General features: G+C 41.8%; 1 protein-coding gene across 1 annotated transcript; it reads right to left on the reverse strand.

The window, feature by feature from the left end:
* Nucleotides 1-284: 284 nt before the first annotated feature.
* Nucleotides 285-20,140, reverse strand: LOC131409121 (olfactomedin-4-like). Its single transcript, XM_058546287.1, has 5 exons — nt 19,868-20,140; nt 14,810-14,962; nt 9,201-9,413; nt 8,049-8,205; nt 285-1,096 (listed from the first exon to the last, which is right to left on the reverse strand). The coding sequence occupies exons 1-5, from the start codon at nt 20,138-20,140 to the stop codon at nt 285-287; spliced, it is 1,608 nt and encodes a 535-aa protein (XP_058402270.1).
* Nucleotides 20,141-20,383: the final 243 nt, after the last annotated feature.

Here is a 20,383-nt window from a genome sequence, read left to right on the forward strand (position 1 = left end):
CTTCACTGATGGCTTCCTTGGACCCATAAAGCCCCTACACCTCTGAACAATCCCACTCCCCTGGAAGGACCTTATTTCAGAAGGGAAATGAATCCTTGGAGGCGGATGGCTTCCAAGAGAACTCATCAAATCAGGGCAAATATCCTAAGTCTCTAGTGTGGTACAACTATGCTCCCAAATATTACTAGTAAGAAAATATACTCCTGGATCCCCCTGCAGATATCTAAATAAGTGGAGAAGACCCTTTTTTCAACAAATATTTTATTTCTCTCTCACCCTAACACTTAAACATCTTGCTGGGATTCTTGCTTGAAGAAAACATCATAATTCAGGAGGTAACCATCATTATAGACAAAAAGTTTCTGGTCAAAAGGGTGATAGTTAATGCTTTGCACTTTTTCTTGCATCTTATGCATTGTAATGTCTAGTGTGCCCTCTTTCCCTGTGTTTGTGTCATAGTAGTAGAAAATCTCTTCTGTTTTGGTGCTCACAGTACGAGTAGCATACAGAACCCCACATACCATGAAGGCATTAGAAACAGATGGTTTATACTGCTTGGTATGCCAAGTGTTTAGCACCACAAGTGAGGTGTCATTGAGTTTACTAATCACCATGTTACCAGTGCTGGCTTCAGTTGCATAAATCACCCACAATCCATTCTCATCCACAGCCAAGTCAATGTCTTGCCAATCAACTTTATCATATGAAAAGCGGTTATTATAGGCAGCATCAGGGAGCGTTCGAGTCACAGCAACCGTGTTGGTGGTCAGGTTAACTTTGGCAATGTTCCCAGTGTTGTACCAGTTGACATACATGTTGTTTTTGTAAACTGCTGTACCACCGCCTTGGCCATATGCAATCCAATACTCTCGGGCATTTGTGTACAATAGCAAATCTTCCAGTGTGTTGTAGAGTCTGTAATAGTCCAGTGTTCTCCCATTTGTATTCAAAGGTGCCACCCAATATAGCCCTTTCCCTGGATTTTCGGGAGAGTAATCCCGACCCCAGGCACCATACTTGTAGGAGAACCCTCTCCAGTTGAGCTGAACTATGGCCGGTCTGCTGATGTTCACCACACCACCGTGACTACAGCTCCCTACACAAACAAGAAAATAAAAGGGCATTCTTAGAGAAAATGAACGACAAGATGCAAACAGTTTAATATCCTAAGAACCAAAGGAATCCATAAATATTTTTCTTATCAAGGTTCAACGGCAACCGTGGTTCTGACGGAGAAGAGCCAAAACCTTCTCTTGGTTTCAGTCTCAATGCAAACCTAGTGTCAGATCTAGACAGAACTACCTTCTATTTCCATGGATAGGCTTTCAACCTGGAAAATGGGGATAATTAAACTGCCAAGAGCCATAATAAAAAGATTTGAGGGCCCAGAGACAGGAAAGGGGAAGTTGGTGAATTTAGTAAATATTCTTCTATCAAGAAGCATTTTGCAAATATGATTTTATTTGATGTTTCTTATAGAGAAAGCATGATCATCGCAGAATCCTACCTTATTTCCATAAAACTGGAAGGTGCTATTCACCAAGGTCAGGGAGAATGGATGGAAGAGAAGATTGTCCTGGGCAATCTCCTTTCCCTTCACCCTTCTGCCCTTCCCTGGGACCCCAGGGACCAATGCTGCCCCAGGCTAATCTCAGAAGAGGAAGTTTTTAATGTGATATTTTAAAGATCCAGAAAGATGATCCTACAATGATGGGATTTCAACCTTGAAAAGCCATGGAAGTTATTTTAGGGCGATATTGCCTGCTTTGTGCACAAAGCATAGCCCATCACATAGATCACTTGGTGATCATCTTGCAGCAGAGATGTAAAGTGGGTCTTGCTGTTCATAACCCATATTCCACTGTGCCATAGAATAACAAGCAAGTATTTTATCTTTTCCATTCTGACACTGTCCCTGTCACAATGTGTACAATCAAGTGAGACTAGACTCACTAGCCTACTGAATCTACGTTCCCTGTAACTCTTGGGTGAATGACTCAGGCTGGGCAATTGGCCCTTCACATTGCACACCCCCCGAAATGACTGCCAACCCAAACCATTTATGAGCTATAAAAAACAAAATAAAATTCCTCCAATATTTTTATAATAACTTTCCAAAGAGTTGAACACACGTTTTCTGGGATCTTAATAAATACCTTTCAAAAACAAGTGAGAGAGTTTATTGGATGACAAAGAAAATCCAACTTCAAGTATATTTGAGGTCATTTATCCTCATCCTGCTGCCTGGGGCAGAGCAGGTGAGGGAAGGAAGAACAGGACTTGAATCTCTGACTCTGGCTTTAAATGCTTGGAGGGAATCAGGGAGCCATGGAGAGCACGTGAGGTAAGCTGGAGCCCAAAGCAGAGCTCCAAAGAATTGCCTGAGATTACCATTGTGTGGGATAAAGAGGAGCAAAGCTTTCTCTGAGTCTCTGCCTCCAACGGATAGGGAAAGACCCATTCCTTTCCTTGCTAAACGTCTCCCCCTTCTCCCCTTCTTAGACAAGGACTGCTCAGAGGTGAAACCATTGCTAGAAATCTTGCTTTTATTTTTCCAATCTGCTCGGGCTTTTTCGTTCCAGAATTAAATATGTGCTCCTTAAATACTCTCATAAAGCCACAGTTGGTGGAAAGCCAGCCAACCATACAACAGGTAGAGAAATGAAACCACTCTGTACTCAATCTTAAATAATTTTGCACGTGATTAAGCAGAACCCAGTTTCGGGTTTATTTTAATAATGCATGCGCATTTCATAAATAAAAAAGTAATGTGTGTTCAGCCAAGAGACTGCTCTCCACTAAAGAAATAATAAATAAAATTCTAAATTATTATTTCTTCTCCTAAAAGTGATCTCTCAGATGAATGCTTGCTTGCTTTTATTTATGAAACAATGCACGAATTATTAAAATAAAGTTAGTGGTGTGTTTGGTTTAATGATAACAAAAACTGTTTGAGTTTCCGTATGCTACAAACTGGATTTTCTAGTTAAAATACCTTCCCGGGAACTTATTTATTCAACTACATTTCACTCTGAGGAAATGAAAGAAAGTCGCTTTTTTCTTGCAGGTTAGAAGACTTAGAAATTGCTTGCTTAAGTGAATCTTGCCTTCCTGGAAAGGAAATAGCCCAAACCGGTAGCAAGAGAATAGTTAAGGAAAATTTCTGATGCATAAAACTAATTCAAGCATTACCATGAGGTTAAAGATAATAAACTAGTCTGTCCTAGATGTGGAAATCCTTAGATATGAAGAAATCAAAATAATCTTCTCTTAAAAATTATTATTACTATTACCTACTACCACTAATAATAATAATGATGGCTCATCATTTCACAAGTTGGCCAGGAAATTAAAATTGTACCTGGTATAAATATTAAAACTCTACAAAACTTAAATCTCTTTTCCTCACTTCCCAGTCATTCCTAAACACTCTCCTGTCGTTTTTGTCATCTACCCTTTATCCTTTATCATTTGTCTCCTCTGGGCCATTTTTAGGGTGCTGGCTATGGTCAAAAGGAAGTGGAAATAGAGAAGAGAACTAAGCACTGTTGCCAATACTACAGATGTGGCTACAGCAGTGACAGACCAGTGGAAAGGCTATGGCACGCTTCCCGACTCCTGGCAGCAAACCATCTTGGAAACAAAGCTGAAACTGACAGCCAGCCCTATGCCCAACTGCTCATCTAGTCCAGCTGGAGTACCCATCTCCCCACCCAGCTACCCTGAGCTTCTCCCCACCCTCCCTTATCTCACACCCCTTCCCAGGCTCTTCCTTCATTTCAAGGTCTTAGAGATACTCCATTCCCTTCCTGGCTCTCCCATCCAACTTTACCCCATCACTGGGACAACAACCCATCACCCAGCCATGATCCAAGAATTGTGAAAGACATATGAATCAGTGTGCGTTTTCTGGTAGAAGAGAACACAGCATAAAGCTGAGAGCAAAAGTACCCTTTTAGTCGCTCCACAAGCAAGGAAGTAAAGATAATTTAGTGTTAATCAGGTTGGTGAGTTGTTGGAACTTTCTTATCACTCCAGGAATCGCAGGTGCACCTCTCTATTAGAGCATCTATGGAAGGCAGCCTGGTACAGTGAAAATATTGCCAGACAGATTCCAATCAAATCCTGACTCCAATACTTACTAGCTGTGCATCCTTGAGCAAGTTACTTAACCTTCTGAGCCTCAGTTTCCTCACGTTAAAAAATAATAATAATGCTTACTCTGCAAGACTATTAGGAAAAAACAGAGAGAAGGTATGAACATGTAACTCAATAAACAGTAACTAGCAGCATTATAATCCCATCACGTTACTATTGAAGGTTTATGTGACTGTCTCTCTTCCTGGATAGTGATTTGAGAGGTTTCTGTACCCATCCTAGTAACCCCAGGACCAAGAACAGGACCAATCACACAGCAGCACCAAATTATGTTTGTGGAATAAAGGAATGAAAGACTGATCAAATTTCCCAAACTCAGCTTACTCTTATTTATAAAACATTAGCTTTCTACCCTGCTACATATCTGAATTTTTCAAAGAGCCTGGTATTTGCTCCATAGAACAGAACACGAGGAACCCTCTATACAAGTACAGCCTTGGTTGGCAATCTCTTCATCATGCAGTTCATTAGATATTGCCATGGAATTCTGAAAATATCCTGGGAAGCCACATGGTGAGACTTTAAAATAATCTAACTTTGCTTTTGTAAAGTCTCATGCTTGGTAGCATTTTTTTAAAAGGCGAAAGATGATATGCCTGCAAAGGCAACAATCTTGGATCCATCAATGTACTCTCTCACCTGGGCAGCTAAACTTTGTTCGGGCAGAGAGGAGAACACAATTGACATGTGAGAATTAGGCAATTAAAATGGTCATAATAGGAGCCGGCCTGGTGGTGCAAGCAGTTAAGTGTGCGCCCTCCACTGTGGTGGCCTGAGGTTCGCTGGTTCGGATCCTGGGCGCGCACCAACGCACCGCTTGGCAAGCCATGCTGTGGTGGCGTCACATATAAAGTGGAGGAAGACGGACATGGATGTTAGCCCAGGGCCAGTCTTCCTCAGCAAAAAAAGAGGAGGATTGGCAGATGTTAGCACAGGGCTGATCTTCCTCAACAACAACAATAAAAATGGTCATAATAATACAATGATCATGACTAAATTGACTCTGAATTATTGGATATATACTCCCCTGCACTCTGCTCTTCCCTAGGCTTGGGGCTTGGGCAGGTCACCCCATATCTTTCACACCCGACTCAATCCCCAACCATTGCTGGGCACGTGCTCTGTGTCAGCACGGAGCCTAGCGTCTCCAAGCATGATGGTGATCGATTCCTGGACATCGCATCACATTCTGCCTAGCTGCAGTCAATTAGATTTGGGGGAAAAACAGAGAGAGACTTAAGCTAGTTGTCTTCAGGAAAAAAACATTAATGAGCAGGAGCCCAATTATTTTAGATTAGAAAGTTCTATGAAATGAAGCAGAAAATGATGCCATTTGCAGCATAAACCAAATATAAAGCACATTTTATTGAACCCTAGCTACATGTACTGGTTCTAAGATCAAGCTGACCAGCTAACTGCAAATGCCAGGGAGAGGCTGAGAAAGCACAGAATTACTTTATAGCTGAGACTTGCATACAGGCTTTTTTGGTCTGTGCAACTCTGCTGTGGAAAAAGCAGACAGGCCAGATTTTTTTTTTTTTTTTGCTGAGGAAGATTGGCTCTGAGCTAACATCTGTGCCAAATTTCCTCTATTTTATGCGAGATGCCTGCCACAGCATGGCTTGATAAGTGGTGCATAGGTCCACGCCTGGGATCTGAACCTGTGAACTCCAGGCCACTGAAGTGGAGCATTCAAACTTAACCACTACACCCCTGGACCAGGCCCCAGGCCAGATTTTAAATCACATAATAGCGAGTAACTTTAATTAAAGTCTCCACAGGCTCACAACTTTGTGGTGCCTGGGGATTTTCCAATTCTGCATTATCAACCAATCCAAACAGAAAGAGAGCTAGTGAAAGAAATTGATTTAAAAACAGGACAAAAAGTCAGTTTAATATAAACATCATAAATATAATATGAACAAAGCTGGAGAAGGGCCAAGTGGCTTGGCATGGATCCAAGTACAGCCAAGGTTGTGGGAAAGTGAGAGAAACTCTGGGTCCAATTTGCTTAAACAACACACCTGGGCTGGGATGGCTCACAAAAGTCTGAGTGTGAGGACCTAGGGGAAAGTTCTAGAAAAAAACATTCTAACAAAAATAATCCACAGATTCACTTGTTTTCTTCCTTAGCTACTAAGCAGTGTACTTTCTCCCCCACTGCTGTCCTTGAGTTACTGACACCTGACACTCTGGGTCCTGAGATGACCAGGGGGCGAGAGGCCTTGCACTTCATCCTCAGCTCTGTCACGAACTACCTGTGTGGGCTCAGGAAAAACAGCATCCTCAACACCTAAGTGCCCTCCTCTGAGACATGGTGGGCCTCAGCTAGATAGTCCTGAATGTTCCTGCCTGCTGTAAAATGTCCTCATTCTAAGGGATGCGTAGAAATCTATGCTGGAAAAATCTACACCATGAAGAAGATTTGCTGAGGTAAAAAGAGAAAAAGAAAAAGGAAAAAAAGACTTGCTCAGGTATTATCAGTGGTTGTCATTGCTTGAAATCCTGCCTTCAAGGAGCCCAGCAAAATGAGCCCTCATTTCCAATGCAGGTTGACACAGCTGGTCCCAGACCAAATTTAGCCTTAGTTTGTTACAGAGGACAGAGCATAGCGTTTGTCCTAAACCTCCTCTGTTTGTCACACTATGGCAGATTCTCAACTGCAGAGGGAAGGAAGAGTCCCCTGAACAACACCAAGAGGCTTATAACTATGGCAGTATCTAGAAACCAGCTACACTGAGAAGGATCCAGAAAGGCACGGCCTAAAAGGAAACAGATTGTGAGCAATAGGAATTAATGGAAAATCACAAGAGTTGTATGATTCGATGAAAAAATTCCTTTCCTATTCAGGCTGAGATGATCACAACCTGCAGAGAGAGCTTCCCTGTGACACCAGCATCTCTAAAGGACAGGGCTGAATGCTGCAGCTGAGAGGCTGGCTTTAGTTCACCTGGAGGGATGTGCTGAAGCACACAAGGACCTGCCACTGCCTTGGTTTGCATCAAGATTTTCACTTCAATTATAATAATAATTGCCAGGATATCAGTGCCGATCACAGAGCTCTGAGTTTCCCAAGCCTTGTTTCATTAATCCTCATAGCAACCCTGCAAGGTAGGTGCTACCATTATCCCATTTTACATGTGAGAAGATTAAGGATCTTTTTGCTGTGGCCACATAGCTGGGAAGCTCGGGTCTTTGGGGTCCCAAAGCCATGCTCCTGACTCCCACACTCCGCTGCCTCCATTCACAGGGGTATTTATGGGGCACCCATCTCTATGTTATACTTGACCCCCAGGATGATTCATTAGAGAGGGAGAGGCCATCCCTGCCCTCCAGGAACCCACAGTCCAAGAAGGACAGCAAGACATACCCACAAGTACTGGACAGGTGGGGCCATGCCTCTGATCCTCACTGAACCCTAGGATACACTCTACAGCAGGTGCCCAACAGGCATTTAAGGAAAACACAAAGGAAAAATGAAGAGGTGGAAGGAGAGAAGGCGAGAAGGAGGATTCAAGGCATAACCCCAGCTCATCATATAAACCCAGAGGACAGCACAGATGTCACCCAGATTCCAGAAGTTTTCACCTGGCCCCCTCATAGCAACTCCATCACCAGAGAGATATTTTTCCTGATAGTAAATACAAAAGGAATACGTGTAACATATGAATTTTGTTTTAAATCAACTCATTGTGCTTTTCCTCTGTGAGCCCCCGAATGTGATAGCATGGAGAGCTACTAGGAGAGGAGATTTAAAAGCATGAAAGAGTAAACTGAGAACTGTAAGAATCTCATCCTCCCTTCACAATTGCAATCCCGAATTCCTTCCCCACCCTGCTCTCGGCTCCTCACAAGGCCTGGCACATGTAGTTAAAATATGGCACGCTTACCTGGAGCAGGAGGAGGGACGGTGGCAGGAACATTTTCTTTAGAGTCTTCACATTCTTTTAGCCTGGCCTTCAGAGCCACGATTTCTCGGCGAATGGCAAGGACATTGTTTTTGTCTAGCGTCTCCAGTTTCTCTACCACAAGCGTCAAATTCCTTATCTAAGGAAATAAGAATTCAGAGTGACTTTATCTTATCATGCAATTTCTTTCATTAAACATTCAAGGGCTGAATTTGTCACTTAGTGAAACATTGCTGGAGAACACGACCGAGATTCTTCTGAATGGTTTCATTTGGAAGAACACATTTTATGGTTTAGTGTGAACACCTGTCAGATCGCAGGCAGATGTGTGTGACAAGAAGAAAATGGCAAAGATTTTAACAGCTTTGGTAATAGAGCACAGGCTCAGTCTAAGCATCCACAAATGTCCATTAAAGTTCATTTCCCATAACCTTTTCCTATAAACTTGTGTTTACTCATGTTGTGTTATAATTAAGTCTCTAACGAATGGTTAGGGCCAGAGAAAAGTTGAATTCTAAAATATGTAACTAGAATTCTCACTTATAGCCCATGTCATGACTGTGCTAGTAGATTCTCATGGATAGAAATTATCCAACCATAATATTAATGTGATGGTCTTTATTGACAGAGCTTAAAAGGCTTCACTAAAACATACTCACAAGAAACTTCTTTAAAGAGGGTTACCAGCATGTGAAGAAGAGTTCCAAAAGATATCAAGGATTACATGATCACTCCAAAGGAAAAACAGACCTAGCAAGTCCAAAATCAGGTATATTGTGGCTTTCTACTCCCAAGAGCATAAATCCAGAACAGAGAAGATACTTGATCTAGCTTGGCCATGGAGTTGTTCAGATTTATATCATCTCCTTTCTAGAGACAATGAAAGGCCATTTGGTTCTGGGGCAGGACTCTGACCATTAGACAACACCTGCTCTTCAATCAACATGTTCCCAATGTGTTTAACTTGCTATTCAAAGACAGGCATCCACCTAGAGCAGAACATGGGACATGCCACGTGGTCATGAGACAGTACAGAACCGGAAGTCGGAAGAGGGAGATTCATAACCCGGGCCTAACACTTGATCACCGAAGAGGATTTATATTAATACACTGAGAAGCGAGTTCACTCCTTACCTCCACTTCCAGCCGGTCAACAATTTCTGAGCTTCCAACAAAACCATCCTTCAACCGTATGATCAGTTTCTCCATCTCCTTCACTTCTATCTTGATCAGCTCGAAGTCTAGTTCAGTGTAAGAAATGGTATCTTTTTCCATGATCTCTATTCGGACAGTTAGGTTTACGAGTTTCTTTTCATATGCACTGATTAAATGGACATACTCCTTCACCTGAAGGGGAATCAAAATGCTCAAGTCAATTCCCAGAGTAATATCATACAGTCTTCCTCTACTACCAAGCCCTTGGAGACTATATGACTGCTGTCAATCTATTTTTTTTTTTCTGGTAAAGAAATGGATCAATTATATATTTAACTAGATTTTTTAAAATCTATCTAAATACAAACTAAAAAGAACTTATTACATTTGGGGGGTGGGTTTTTCACTTGCCTAAACAAAATAATTTTGCTTCAGAATCATCATTCGCAAGTACACTTTAAACCCCATTTTAATGTTTGAAGATATTAGCTAGATGTCCAAACTAAAGTGGTTTGAATCAGAGTCTCTTGCCCTCCCTCCTCCCCTCAATGCACATGATCAGTGTTTCCCAACCTCAGCACTATTGACAATTTGGCCTACATCATTCCTTCTTGTGGAGGGATATATTATGCATTGTAGGATGTTTATTGTAGGATGTTTAGCAGCCACTCTTGCCTCTAGATGCCAATAGCATCCACATACCCCCTAGCTGTGACAACCAAAAGTGTCCCAGACACTGCTAAATGTTCATGGGGGCAAAATCACCACCACCACTACCCTCCCTCTGTTTAGAACCACAGCTCTAAATCTAAGTATTTTCTAAAAGAAGGAGAAATGCACTAAGCAGAATTCCTTCTTTGATTACCATATACAATGAGTTTCAAGCCCCTCTGCCTTTTACAAAGGCATGAAGACCCAACTTACTACACAATATGTGAGTGTATGTGGAACTGTCAACTGCACATTTCATTGAGTGCACCCACATTTATTCCAAGAACTGATTATCGCAATCAGACCTTTAAATTGCACATTTATTGCATATATTTGAATGTCTGATCATTAAGTTAAAATACTTCCAAAAATTTCCTTGATAGTTTAGTGTATAATTGGAATCTCCAAATGGACATTTCAGTAAATACAGTCGGTGGTTCTTTCTGTATGCCATGGCAGAAATGCCATGGCTTTTTTAAGGATCTGCTCATTAAAAGTTTCTGGTTTTACATTCTTTTTAAAAATTTGAACATAAGTGATACTATTCCCCAAACTGCGCTAATGTCAAGTAGATGATGCACAGTGCCTGGATGAATTCAGAGCCAGATGTTGGCCTCTGATCCTTCTAATACCAAAGGCAGCCCTAACTTCTGTCATTTTACTCATTCCACTTAACCCAACTGTGCAAATTAAAGTAGACTCATAGGCTGAAGACCTAAAGGACTAGGGCTTCAGGCAAAGAGGATTTTAATGAAAGTTGAAAATACAGCCCTTGGCACTTCTAGTGTATCTCCTCAGGCAACTGATACTCACTGCCATCAGATGTGCCATCACTCGGAGGTTCATAAAGCTGTTGACATTTTGGTGGTAAGGAAGTTAAAATATATATATATAACCTAACAAGTCTCCCTCAAAAGTACAAACACAGATAAGGTAACCAGCTTTCAATTTCTACAAAGATCGGGTATACAACCTTGTCTGTGACAAAAAAAATAATAATAATAAATTGACAATCTGCTGCAGAAATGGAAGTTTATGAAATGAATATTCTTGCTGGCATTTGGCCTCACCAGCTCTTGGAACAAATGAAACACCCTCGGCTTTCCTAGAACATTTTGGTGGCACATCGCAGCTGCTGTTCTACAAAAACAAGTGATTCAACTGTTTTCTCAGCTAAACAAAATGTGACTCTCTCAGATTCTCACTGACAACCAAGCCATAACCTGGAGTCTGCTACCTAGGAGAGTGTGTGCTGTGCCTGCCGTAGTTTAGTCACAAAACTGAAGGGTCTCTAAAGATCTGTTTAGGAAAAACGTGAGGTTCTTTCAGCTCACATTTAAAGGAAAGCTCAGTGATGTTCAGGAAAACTGGAATGATCCATGGAGTTATAGAAGGCAGGAGAGAATTTGAAGATGGGCCAGAAAGACTTCACAGTGTGAACTTTACTAATTTAAGTAGATTATTATTATAAACCCTTCTATGAATCTCTAGTGTTGAGACAGCATGGACAATTCTGAGAACATCCCAGCTCTCCCTGGAAGGTGCAGTCTCAGCAGAGGCAGCCCAACCTCCCTGGGGATGTGTAGCAAGAATATGAGTCTAGCCCTAAGGGGACACATCCCTATGTCAACACCTTTACTGTGAAGCTCCTCATCACTTCAAGTTTGAGCTTCAGAAGATTCATCCATGCTTACCTTCCAATCACCAGCCTAACATTCAGAGCTTGCATTCTTTTGTTATGCACATATTATGTCATTGATGGGTTCTAAGAATCAAATGTTGTTTGGGGGTTGTTCTGGGTGTTTGTTGTTGTTCCATACAGTAAATGTGTCTTGTAATAGATAAGGATGTAGTACAGCTAGCTATCAAGCTAAAGAATTAGTCTGGCTCGTGTTTCTGCCAGTTCCTCAAAACCTGTGATCAGAGTTATGGCCAGATTATTTGAAATAAGTAAATGTACTTTACAACATGCTGTTATTTTAATATATCTTTAAAAATAAATGCAACAATATTAGTTGAGCTTGAACTGACCATCGAGACATATGAAGCACTTTGGAGCTAGACCCATCTAAGCTCAAATTTGACTTCAGTACTTAATGGGCAAATCATTTAATTTCTCTAAACCTTGGTTTCCTCCTATAAACTGGGAGCAATGATATCAAGCTTACGAGATTATAGTAAAGACCTGAGATAATGTATATTAAGTACCTAGCATAATTGTTATGCTATAAATTACAGTCATTATTAGAGAAACAGTGATTTCAGGTTTTTTTCAATCTGACCATTTAATTTACTATATTTCACTGCACAAAACTTTGTTCAATCAATGTTGTTTGTTTATGGGTTGCCCAAATGTCTCCCAGGCTGCCTCAACTTTCTAATGCATGAGGATCTATTAGCAAATGTGTTATATTAAATAACTTGCCCCAAAGACCATAATCCTCAATAAAGAAAATCCTGAGCTGCCTTTTATGCCGCCCCCTTCCTAAGTATAGTCACAAGAAGACATGTCATAAACAACAGAAAAGGATAAAATGCTTTCAGCATCTTATGCAGAGGCAGCTCCCTGTCTCCTCTGTGTACTGGCAGATAATGAATCAACATAAGGCAGTCAAAACCCTTTTCTACTGGCCTGCGCAAACAGGCATTCCCCCAGGCCTCTAGATAAACAATGATTTCCAAGGCAACCTAGGGATAGCTATAATAATTCACCTGGAAATTCAAAAGCCCTCAGCTGAAGAGATAACTGGATTAGAAGACATTACTGACCTACTGCGTCTCTTCTTTGGTCTGCACTGGAGGATGATGATAGCATGGGCGAGAGAAAAGAGAACCGGGATAATTCCTAAGACTAAAATTCCCGACCTGGTTTAACCAGCCAAGAGAGAGATGATCTCTCCATTTATGTCTCTTCTCCTTTATGAACCTCAGTTTTTCCATCCCTAAAATGGGAGGGAGAACACCGGGCCTATCTGTCTTGAAGGGTTGCTTGAGAGTAAAATAGAACTGGAAGCATTAAGAAAAGTGCAAAGGAAAGCTGTTTCTATTATCGTTGTTATTATCACCTGTCACATCAAATCTATTATGCAAATCTCAGCTGGCAGATCAATTTCTTTCTTAGACCTCAATCACTAATTTTTTAGGGCCAACTACTGACACTTTCAGAACTAAAATTTTCCCACCTGCTCCACCCATCTTCCTTGCCAGTTATCAGCAAGGCAGATGCCACCTGCTCCCCCTTACAGGATTGGAATTAAATGTCCCATTCTCACAGACCTGGCAAGCTACATACTTTCCCTGGAGCAGCATGGGGTTTCAAACTGCCCTTCATACTCCTGCCAGCAAAGAAGACATGAGAATCAGTAGCTTCCAATATTTCAAAGCAAATGACTCTAACTGAAAAGGTCTTTACCTAGGATTTTCCTCTGCTTGTTAGGTTTTTATGCATAACTTCTTATCTGTACTTCATTATGCTGGAATAAGGCTATGAATATTAATGGTTGGAATTTATAATTTAGTGCTGTGCCTTTTCTGCTGATTAATTCAAGGACACTTTATTTCTTAAGAAGCTAGGATCCTGGAGTAGTCAAACATATTTTCCTGGACACTCATTTAAACTTAGAATATTTATGTACCAATTCAGGTTGAAAGCAGGGTCTCAGCCTCACCATAATTTTTGTCTTAAAGGATAACTATGCTGGATGTTGAGGTAGCTAAGCTTAAATTTCTCAGGAGAACAGATTTTGAATCTTGCAGGAAAGGCAGAGCTCCTTGTAAATTAATGGAGTGTATTAAATAATGCATAATGTGATTATAGCCTAGCTTGGATTTCACGGATGCAGAAAATGGGAGTTCTTCTAATTGATTTTTAACTTGGCTAAAAAGATAGAAGGGGTCAACACTGGAATACCAACTCACATTGCTCCAGCCAGCTCAGAGAAAGGCAAACTCTATAAGATAACTTCCTCTGGCCAGAGGAAAGTGGTAATTGGGGGGTTTGAGTCAGGGTTTTTACCAACGGCGAGGGACTTGTTAGTCTTGATTCAAATTCCCAAGGAAGCCTTCAGTTTTGGTCTAATGACAGACACATCTAACATAATGTTCCTGCTGAGACAACAGAGGATAATATCAAGAAACAGAGAGAGGGAGAGAGGAAGACAGTAAATTGGAAAGACAGAACAAGAGGAAGAAACAGGAAAAGAGGGAGGAAGGAAGGTGGATAAGAGGCAGAAGATTCGGGGGAGTGGAGGAGGAGATGGAAGAGGAAGAGACGGTGAAGGGACCTTCCAAAAGTAACAGCAGACAAAAAAAAAAGAGTAAAAAACAAAAAAACAAAAGAATTAAGAAGGAAAGGGAAAGAAAGATTAGGAGGGATTGACAAAGCAAAGGTTGAGACAAGGGGAGAAACAAAAACAAAAGGAAGAAGGAGTGGAGCGGGAATAGGAAGGAAAAGTGAAAGAGAAGGAAGATAGAATAGAATAGAAAGAGGATAGAGGAGAGGAAAGAAAAGAAAGCAGAGCTGGAGGGAAGACCAGCAGGAAAAAGAAACAACAAAACAAAATAAAAATTGCAGAGTTGGGGTTTGCAGGGAGAGCTCGGGCTTCCTTTCAACTGCAAGAGTACCACAATGTTGAAGTGAGTTTACCACGGCGTGAATAATCTCGATCCCATTTTCCTCCTGTGCTCTCACTTTTCCTGCTCTAAAGAACTCCGTAGGTGTACTATAGTAAATGTTAACGCCTCCACAGGACGCAAGTGTGCTGTCTTTGATCCAGTGAAGAACGGCTGCTCATCAAGTCCTGAATAAAAAGTGTTTTGTTTTGTTTGTTTGTTTGTTCCTATCAAGATATTGTAGGAAGAGAAAAAAAAATGCTTACTTTAGAAAGCTCTGTCTTGAACTTCTCGGATAGAATGTTAGCTGTGTATTCCAAGTGTTCCACTCTCTCCACGGGAAAGGTGGTGTCCGGCAGGATAATGGAGCACTGGCAGGTCCCGCGGTCATCCTTGGAGCCAGTGAAATTGGAAAATGACTGTAAATAAAAATAAGTTCAACAGCAACAATAAGCTAAGACATAAGCTTTTTGGCAACTGGAGTGACAGACATTGGCTTGTCAAAAGAGTGCTTAGAGGCAAGCAAGTGGAGTCCAATACATACAATAGAATCATAGAAACAAGCTAAAATCACCGTGTTTCACAGGCACTTCATTACACGCAGTGTTCAGCCACGTGTCCACCTGTTGGGCTGAACCACTATGTCAGTCACCTTCACCTAAAGGAAGACTCTCCTTTCTTGATGAATCTTAAAGGAAATTTTTACCGTCCTGATGCAAGGAAAGGGAAATAAAGAAGTAATGAGAATCCAAGTTTGAATTCTAATTCTACCACTTACCGGACGTGAACCCTGTTAAGTCTCAGTTTCCTCATGTGTCAAATGGAGATAACTGACTTCATATGGTTGTGCTCAAGATTAACTGAGTAATGAAAGCCAAGTCCCTGGTACATGGTAGGTGATCAGTCACTTTCCTTTTACTCCTACTCACTCAGTTTCTTTTCCTCACCTGTACTGGAACCACAACCCAATGCCTTCCAAGAGAATGAAGAGAACATCAAGGACATGGGTTACAGTGAAACTATACGGTATAATTCGCATCTTCTCTTCACCTGGGAAATTGTATAATTAACATCCCACAAAATGGAAACAAACCAGCCATTTGTTAAAACCTGAACAGTGTATGAGTTTGAAGGTTTCGTGCAAATTTTTTTTAAGTTTTCCAGCTTACCATTTGCAGAAAAATCACTTTAAAATATTTGATGTTTCTTGAAGATATTCAGGCTCACACTTTGGTGCCACTGCATATTTTAAAATGACAGGTTTGAAAGATCCTGTTTTTCTTTTGTCCCCTTTGAACTTCCCCAAGGGGATCCAGCACAATTAACATTTATTTTGTTTCTACTATTGCTTTACAGAGTAACTCTTGGCAGCCAACTGTCTGTGCCCTTCAATGATCTCATCTGACAGCCAGCCCAAAGCTCACCTGTGGGACATCAGCCTGAAGGGTCTCTTTCTGAAACTACCAAGGGGAGGACAGTGGCTTGCAGAGTTTGAAGAGATGCAGGCTACACCTCTCAAAGTTTAAGAGGTAAGCTGGCTGCAGCTAAGGTTGTGTGCTCTGAGCGTTTAATATCTACCAACCCCGTGATTCCCAAACAAGCTGGACCTAGATGCTTCTATAATCAAAATCTATTCTATTAGTGACCTTTGGACCAATTAATTCAGGCTTTTGCAACTAAGTTGTTAATTTAACAACTAATTTGATTTAGTTAATTTAATCTAATCGTCTTTAAGATGAGCATGATGAGAAAAATATGTGCATATACAGATCTTCCTTGACTTACAATGGGGTTACATCCCAATAAACCCATCGTAAGTCAAAAATATCATAAGTCGAAAGGGCAATTAATACACCTAACCTACCGAACGTCATAGCTTAGCCCAGCCTACCTTAAACGTGCTCAGAATGCAAAGTCTATTTTATAATAAAGTGTTGAATATCTCATGTAATTTATTGAATACTGTACTTCAAGTGAAAAACAGAATGGTTGGATGGGTACAGAATGGTTGTTAAGTGTATGGGTTGTTTACCCTCGTGATCACGTGGCTGACTGGGAGCTGTGGCTCGCTGCTGATGCCCAGCATCACGAGAGAGTATTATACCACGTATCGATAGCCTGGGGAAACACCAAATTCAAAATTCGAAGTTCGTTTTCTACTGAATGTGTATCACTTTTGCACCATCATAAAGTCGAAAAATCGTTAAGTTGAACCGTTTTTAAGAAGGGGACCATCTGTACGTATATATATTTCTACCCAAAACTATTTATGCCAGGTAAATTCTTGACATTGGCCTCAATTTTCTTTGCCAATCACACCCCACACCTGCAGGAATTTGGGAGTAAGGAGGAGGGACAAGCATGTTTATGCTGAACACAGGGACTGGGATGGGGGGAAGGGAAGAGTCTTTGCCAGGGATGCATAAGGACTAGACAAGCTCTACAGGGAGACTGTCAGAGAGACCAGCTTCCCTTGGAACCAGCTTTATCACTCCCACTGAAGACAGAAAGACTACAGCTGAAACTCAAAAAAACCAAGGCTTTTACAGGAGGACCAGTACATCATGGACTTTTGAAGAAACAGCTTATTATAATAACTGTCTACCCCCCAAATTCTTACATTGCATTCTGACAGGGGAAGGTGAATTAGTTGCACAAGACAGGGTTGAACCATTCTTAGAGTTCTCTGAAAAGCTCTGTCAACTCAGAAAACAGTGGAGATCATCAAATAGTTTCTAGACAATCAACTAGACACCACTAGCTAATAACTTACAATCCTGAAGTTCACCTGAAAGGCAGGCAAATAATTATGAGCCCTGCTGACAGCCTTCCACTGTCTTCATTCGACATCTCTGTCCCAGCACTGTGGGCTCCCCAGCTTCCATCCTGCTTATCATCAGCCCAGCATGCTCAGCTGACATCAAAATGGTCCATAAGTTTGATCAGTGTCTCCCATTAGAGATGTTTCTGCTCCTCCCACTCAAAGGCAATGAAGCTAATGGTGATGGCTCTTTCCCTGCAGTGAACACCTAAACTCTATGCAAATGTAACTGGGAATGGGAGACATAGACAAGTGCTTGTCCCCTTGGGCTTGTGGAGAGCAAATAGGACCCCATGTACCCCACAAGACACCTTACACTGACAGGTTCTCACTCAGTGTGAGTTCAATTAACATTTACTGATGTCTACAATTTGCCAGGCTCTGGCATTAGGGAGACAAATAAAACCCGATTCCTGCCCAGTGAATCAGGCCCATCGTCAGTATGAAAGCCTTACTGCCTTTTTTTTCAACAAGCCCCTTAGCCTGATGACAAAATCACGTGACTTGTTGTGCTTCCGACTCTGCCGGTTGCTGTGGGGAGTGAAGCATGGAGCCTTTTCTCATCTATGAGATGAGGATCCTGAGAGCGGTCCCTTCTTTGGAGGGTGACATCTGAGGCAGGTGGAGTTCTCTGAGCACTACAGCAGAAGGTGCGACTCACATTTGTGATTTAATGTTGCAATTGGCTCTAATGAGTAGCCAGGTCTAAGTGCCTGTAAAGATTCAAGGCATAAAATAATGGTACTCAACATTTTCAAAGTACAGAAAATGATACATTTGGAACTTGTTTAACGACAGTTATAAAGCAGTTTTCCACCACTTTCCAAAGAGCTCATCAAGCTGACAGCCAGCCCTAGAAAATTGGGTATATAGTGGAAGTGACACCTAGTGCACTGTAAAAATGTTGGAGTTGTGATATTGACTCACCAGAGGGAGATAAGTAAACCAGGAACGAAATTAAAACCTTTAAGTGCAGTTTAACTACTTACCAGACAACAGGCATTTTGAGTTTCTCCGTTTCTTGACCTATATTTTATTTTCTATTATTTTAGCTGATCATCATACCCAAATACTGACTTCTGATTGCTGATGAAGCTTCAAAGTAAATTATTATTGTTAACCTTGTTTTTTTTGTTTAATGCTAACTAGTTCTAATTGTCCCCAGACATCACTCAGTATCACAGAATAAAATGATGCATCTAATTTCTGGCTACAAAGAATCTTTGTGCATATTCATGATTCTCAAACCATTCTCCTCTTAAAAACAAGCAGTTTTCATCTATACTCCCTGAAAATATAGAAAGCTGCATAGAGAGAGATGGTAAAGAACATGGGCAAACTAAATTTGAGCTATATAGCTTACTAGCTTAGTGACTTTAAGCCAATGACTTCACCTCTCTAAGCCTCTGTTTTCACATCTGTAAAATGGGACCATTAATTTTACCGACCTCTTAGGATTAAATAACGTAATATATATTATGTACTTAGCCTAGTCCTGGCATTTATTAGGCACTCAATGAACATTGTTGCTGCCATTTCTCTCTGGGCCCCATCCAAAACGTTTGTTAATCTGCAAATTTTCATCACCTATGTAGTCCTGATGGTGAAATGGAAAACAACAAACAAAAGCCTTTCCCTCCCCTTTTCCCACTGATCCTTCCATTCAGACATGACCACATAAACAGCAACCTGACCTATAAATAAAAATCATAGAAGCTCGGGTTTTGAAAGACTTAAGCCTTCCCAACCCCAAGTCATGCCTTAGCTTGGAAAGCCCCAAGGAGCTGGGATCTCGACACGTTCTAGGGAGGTAGCTTAGCTGGACCAATCTCCTTCTAGTGCGTGCTTTGGGTTTGTTTGTTTGTTGCTACTGCTATTGTTTCAAGCTGGAAATGGCTCTAAAGATTCTCTGTAAGGAAGATTGAAAAGAGTTAACACTACTTGAGGAAATGTCATGTGTAATAGCACTTTCCTAAAGACCAATGACTCCTCCCCCTACTTCTGTCACCCATCTTCTCTACAAACGAGTCTCAGAGAAACTGTCAGGGCTCCACTGGAGCATCAGGGCTCTCATCCTCCAAGGGATATTCTTCACCGTCCGCAGGGTCCCTGCTGGGCAGCAAATCAATTGGACAAACTTTTCTAGAGCTTCTACTGGCAAGGCCCCTTCCCTAACAGTTCTCCTCCATATGGAACCCTGGCATCTCTACTTTTAGAGACCCCCAACCCTGCCCTGATTCTAAAGTGCAGCCAGGTTTGAGAACCTCTTTAAAGCTTAGATTCTTTCCAGGAAGCCCTCACTTGGAGAACCAAGATGCTGTCTCTTGTTAACAATTTAACTATTTCACCTAGGTTTTAATTTATTTCCAGGCTGCCTACAGTTAACAAAGAGAGTCATAAATCTTTTAGAGTGCTCAGATCTAGCCATCTGTGAAATTATATTCAGGTCCCCAAAAAGTGAAGGAAAGGAATGAATGCAGTTCTTAGACTGGGACCTCCTCACCTGGGACACGGAGCTGGGGCCGGAGCTGGGGCCGGAGCCAGAGGTAGAGCTGGAGCCAGAGCCATAGGTGAAGCTGGAGCCAAAGTCATAGGTGGGGAAGGAGCTGGGGCTGGGGCTGGAGTCAGAGCCAGAGGCAGAGCTGGATCCAGAGCCATAGGTGGGGAAGGAGGTGGGGATGGGGCCAGAGGTCAAGGACCCCAAATCCCCCCACTGCCCTGCAGCTGGGCCGAGGAGGAACAGTAGGGCCAGCAGGAAGGGAAGGCTCAGGCTCATCTTGTCCTCTTGGTTGGAGCGGCTGGCTTCTGCACAGAGCCCAGGAGCTTCTTATAGTGCCTAGTGGGGATTTCCCCATGGCTAGTTTGTGGGGAAAGAGGAAGCTGCCGGGACTGCCCCAAGAGGGTCAGGACACCCAGGAACCTGAGTCACCTTCACACCTTGTTGCTGAGCCCAACTCTGCCAACTGCCCTTAGATCTGGATATCTCCTGCCAAATATGAACTCAAGTGTGAATTTTATG

This window comes from Diceros bicornis, chromosome 7 (assembly GCF_020826845.1).
Source record: "Diceros bicornis minor isolate mBicDic1 chromosome 7, mDicBic1.mat.cur, whole genome shotgun sequence".
In the NCBI taxonomy this organism is placed as follows: domain Eukaryota; kingdom Metazoa; phylum Chordata; class Mammalia; order Perissodactyla; family Rhinocerotidae; genus Diceros; species Diceros bicornis.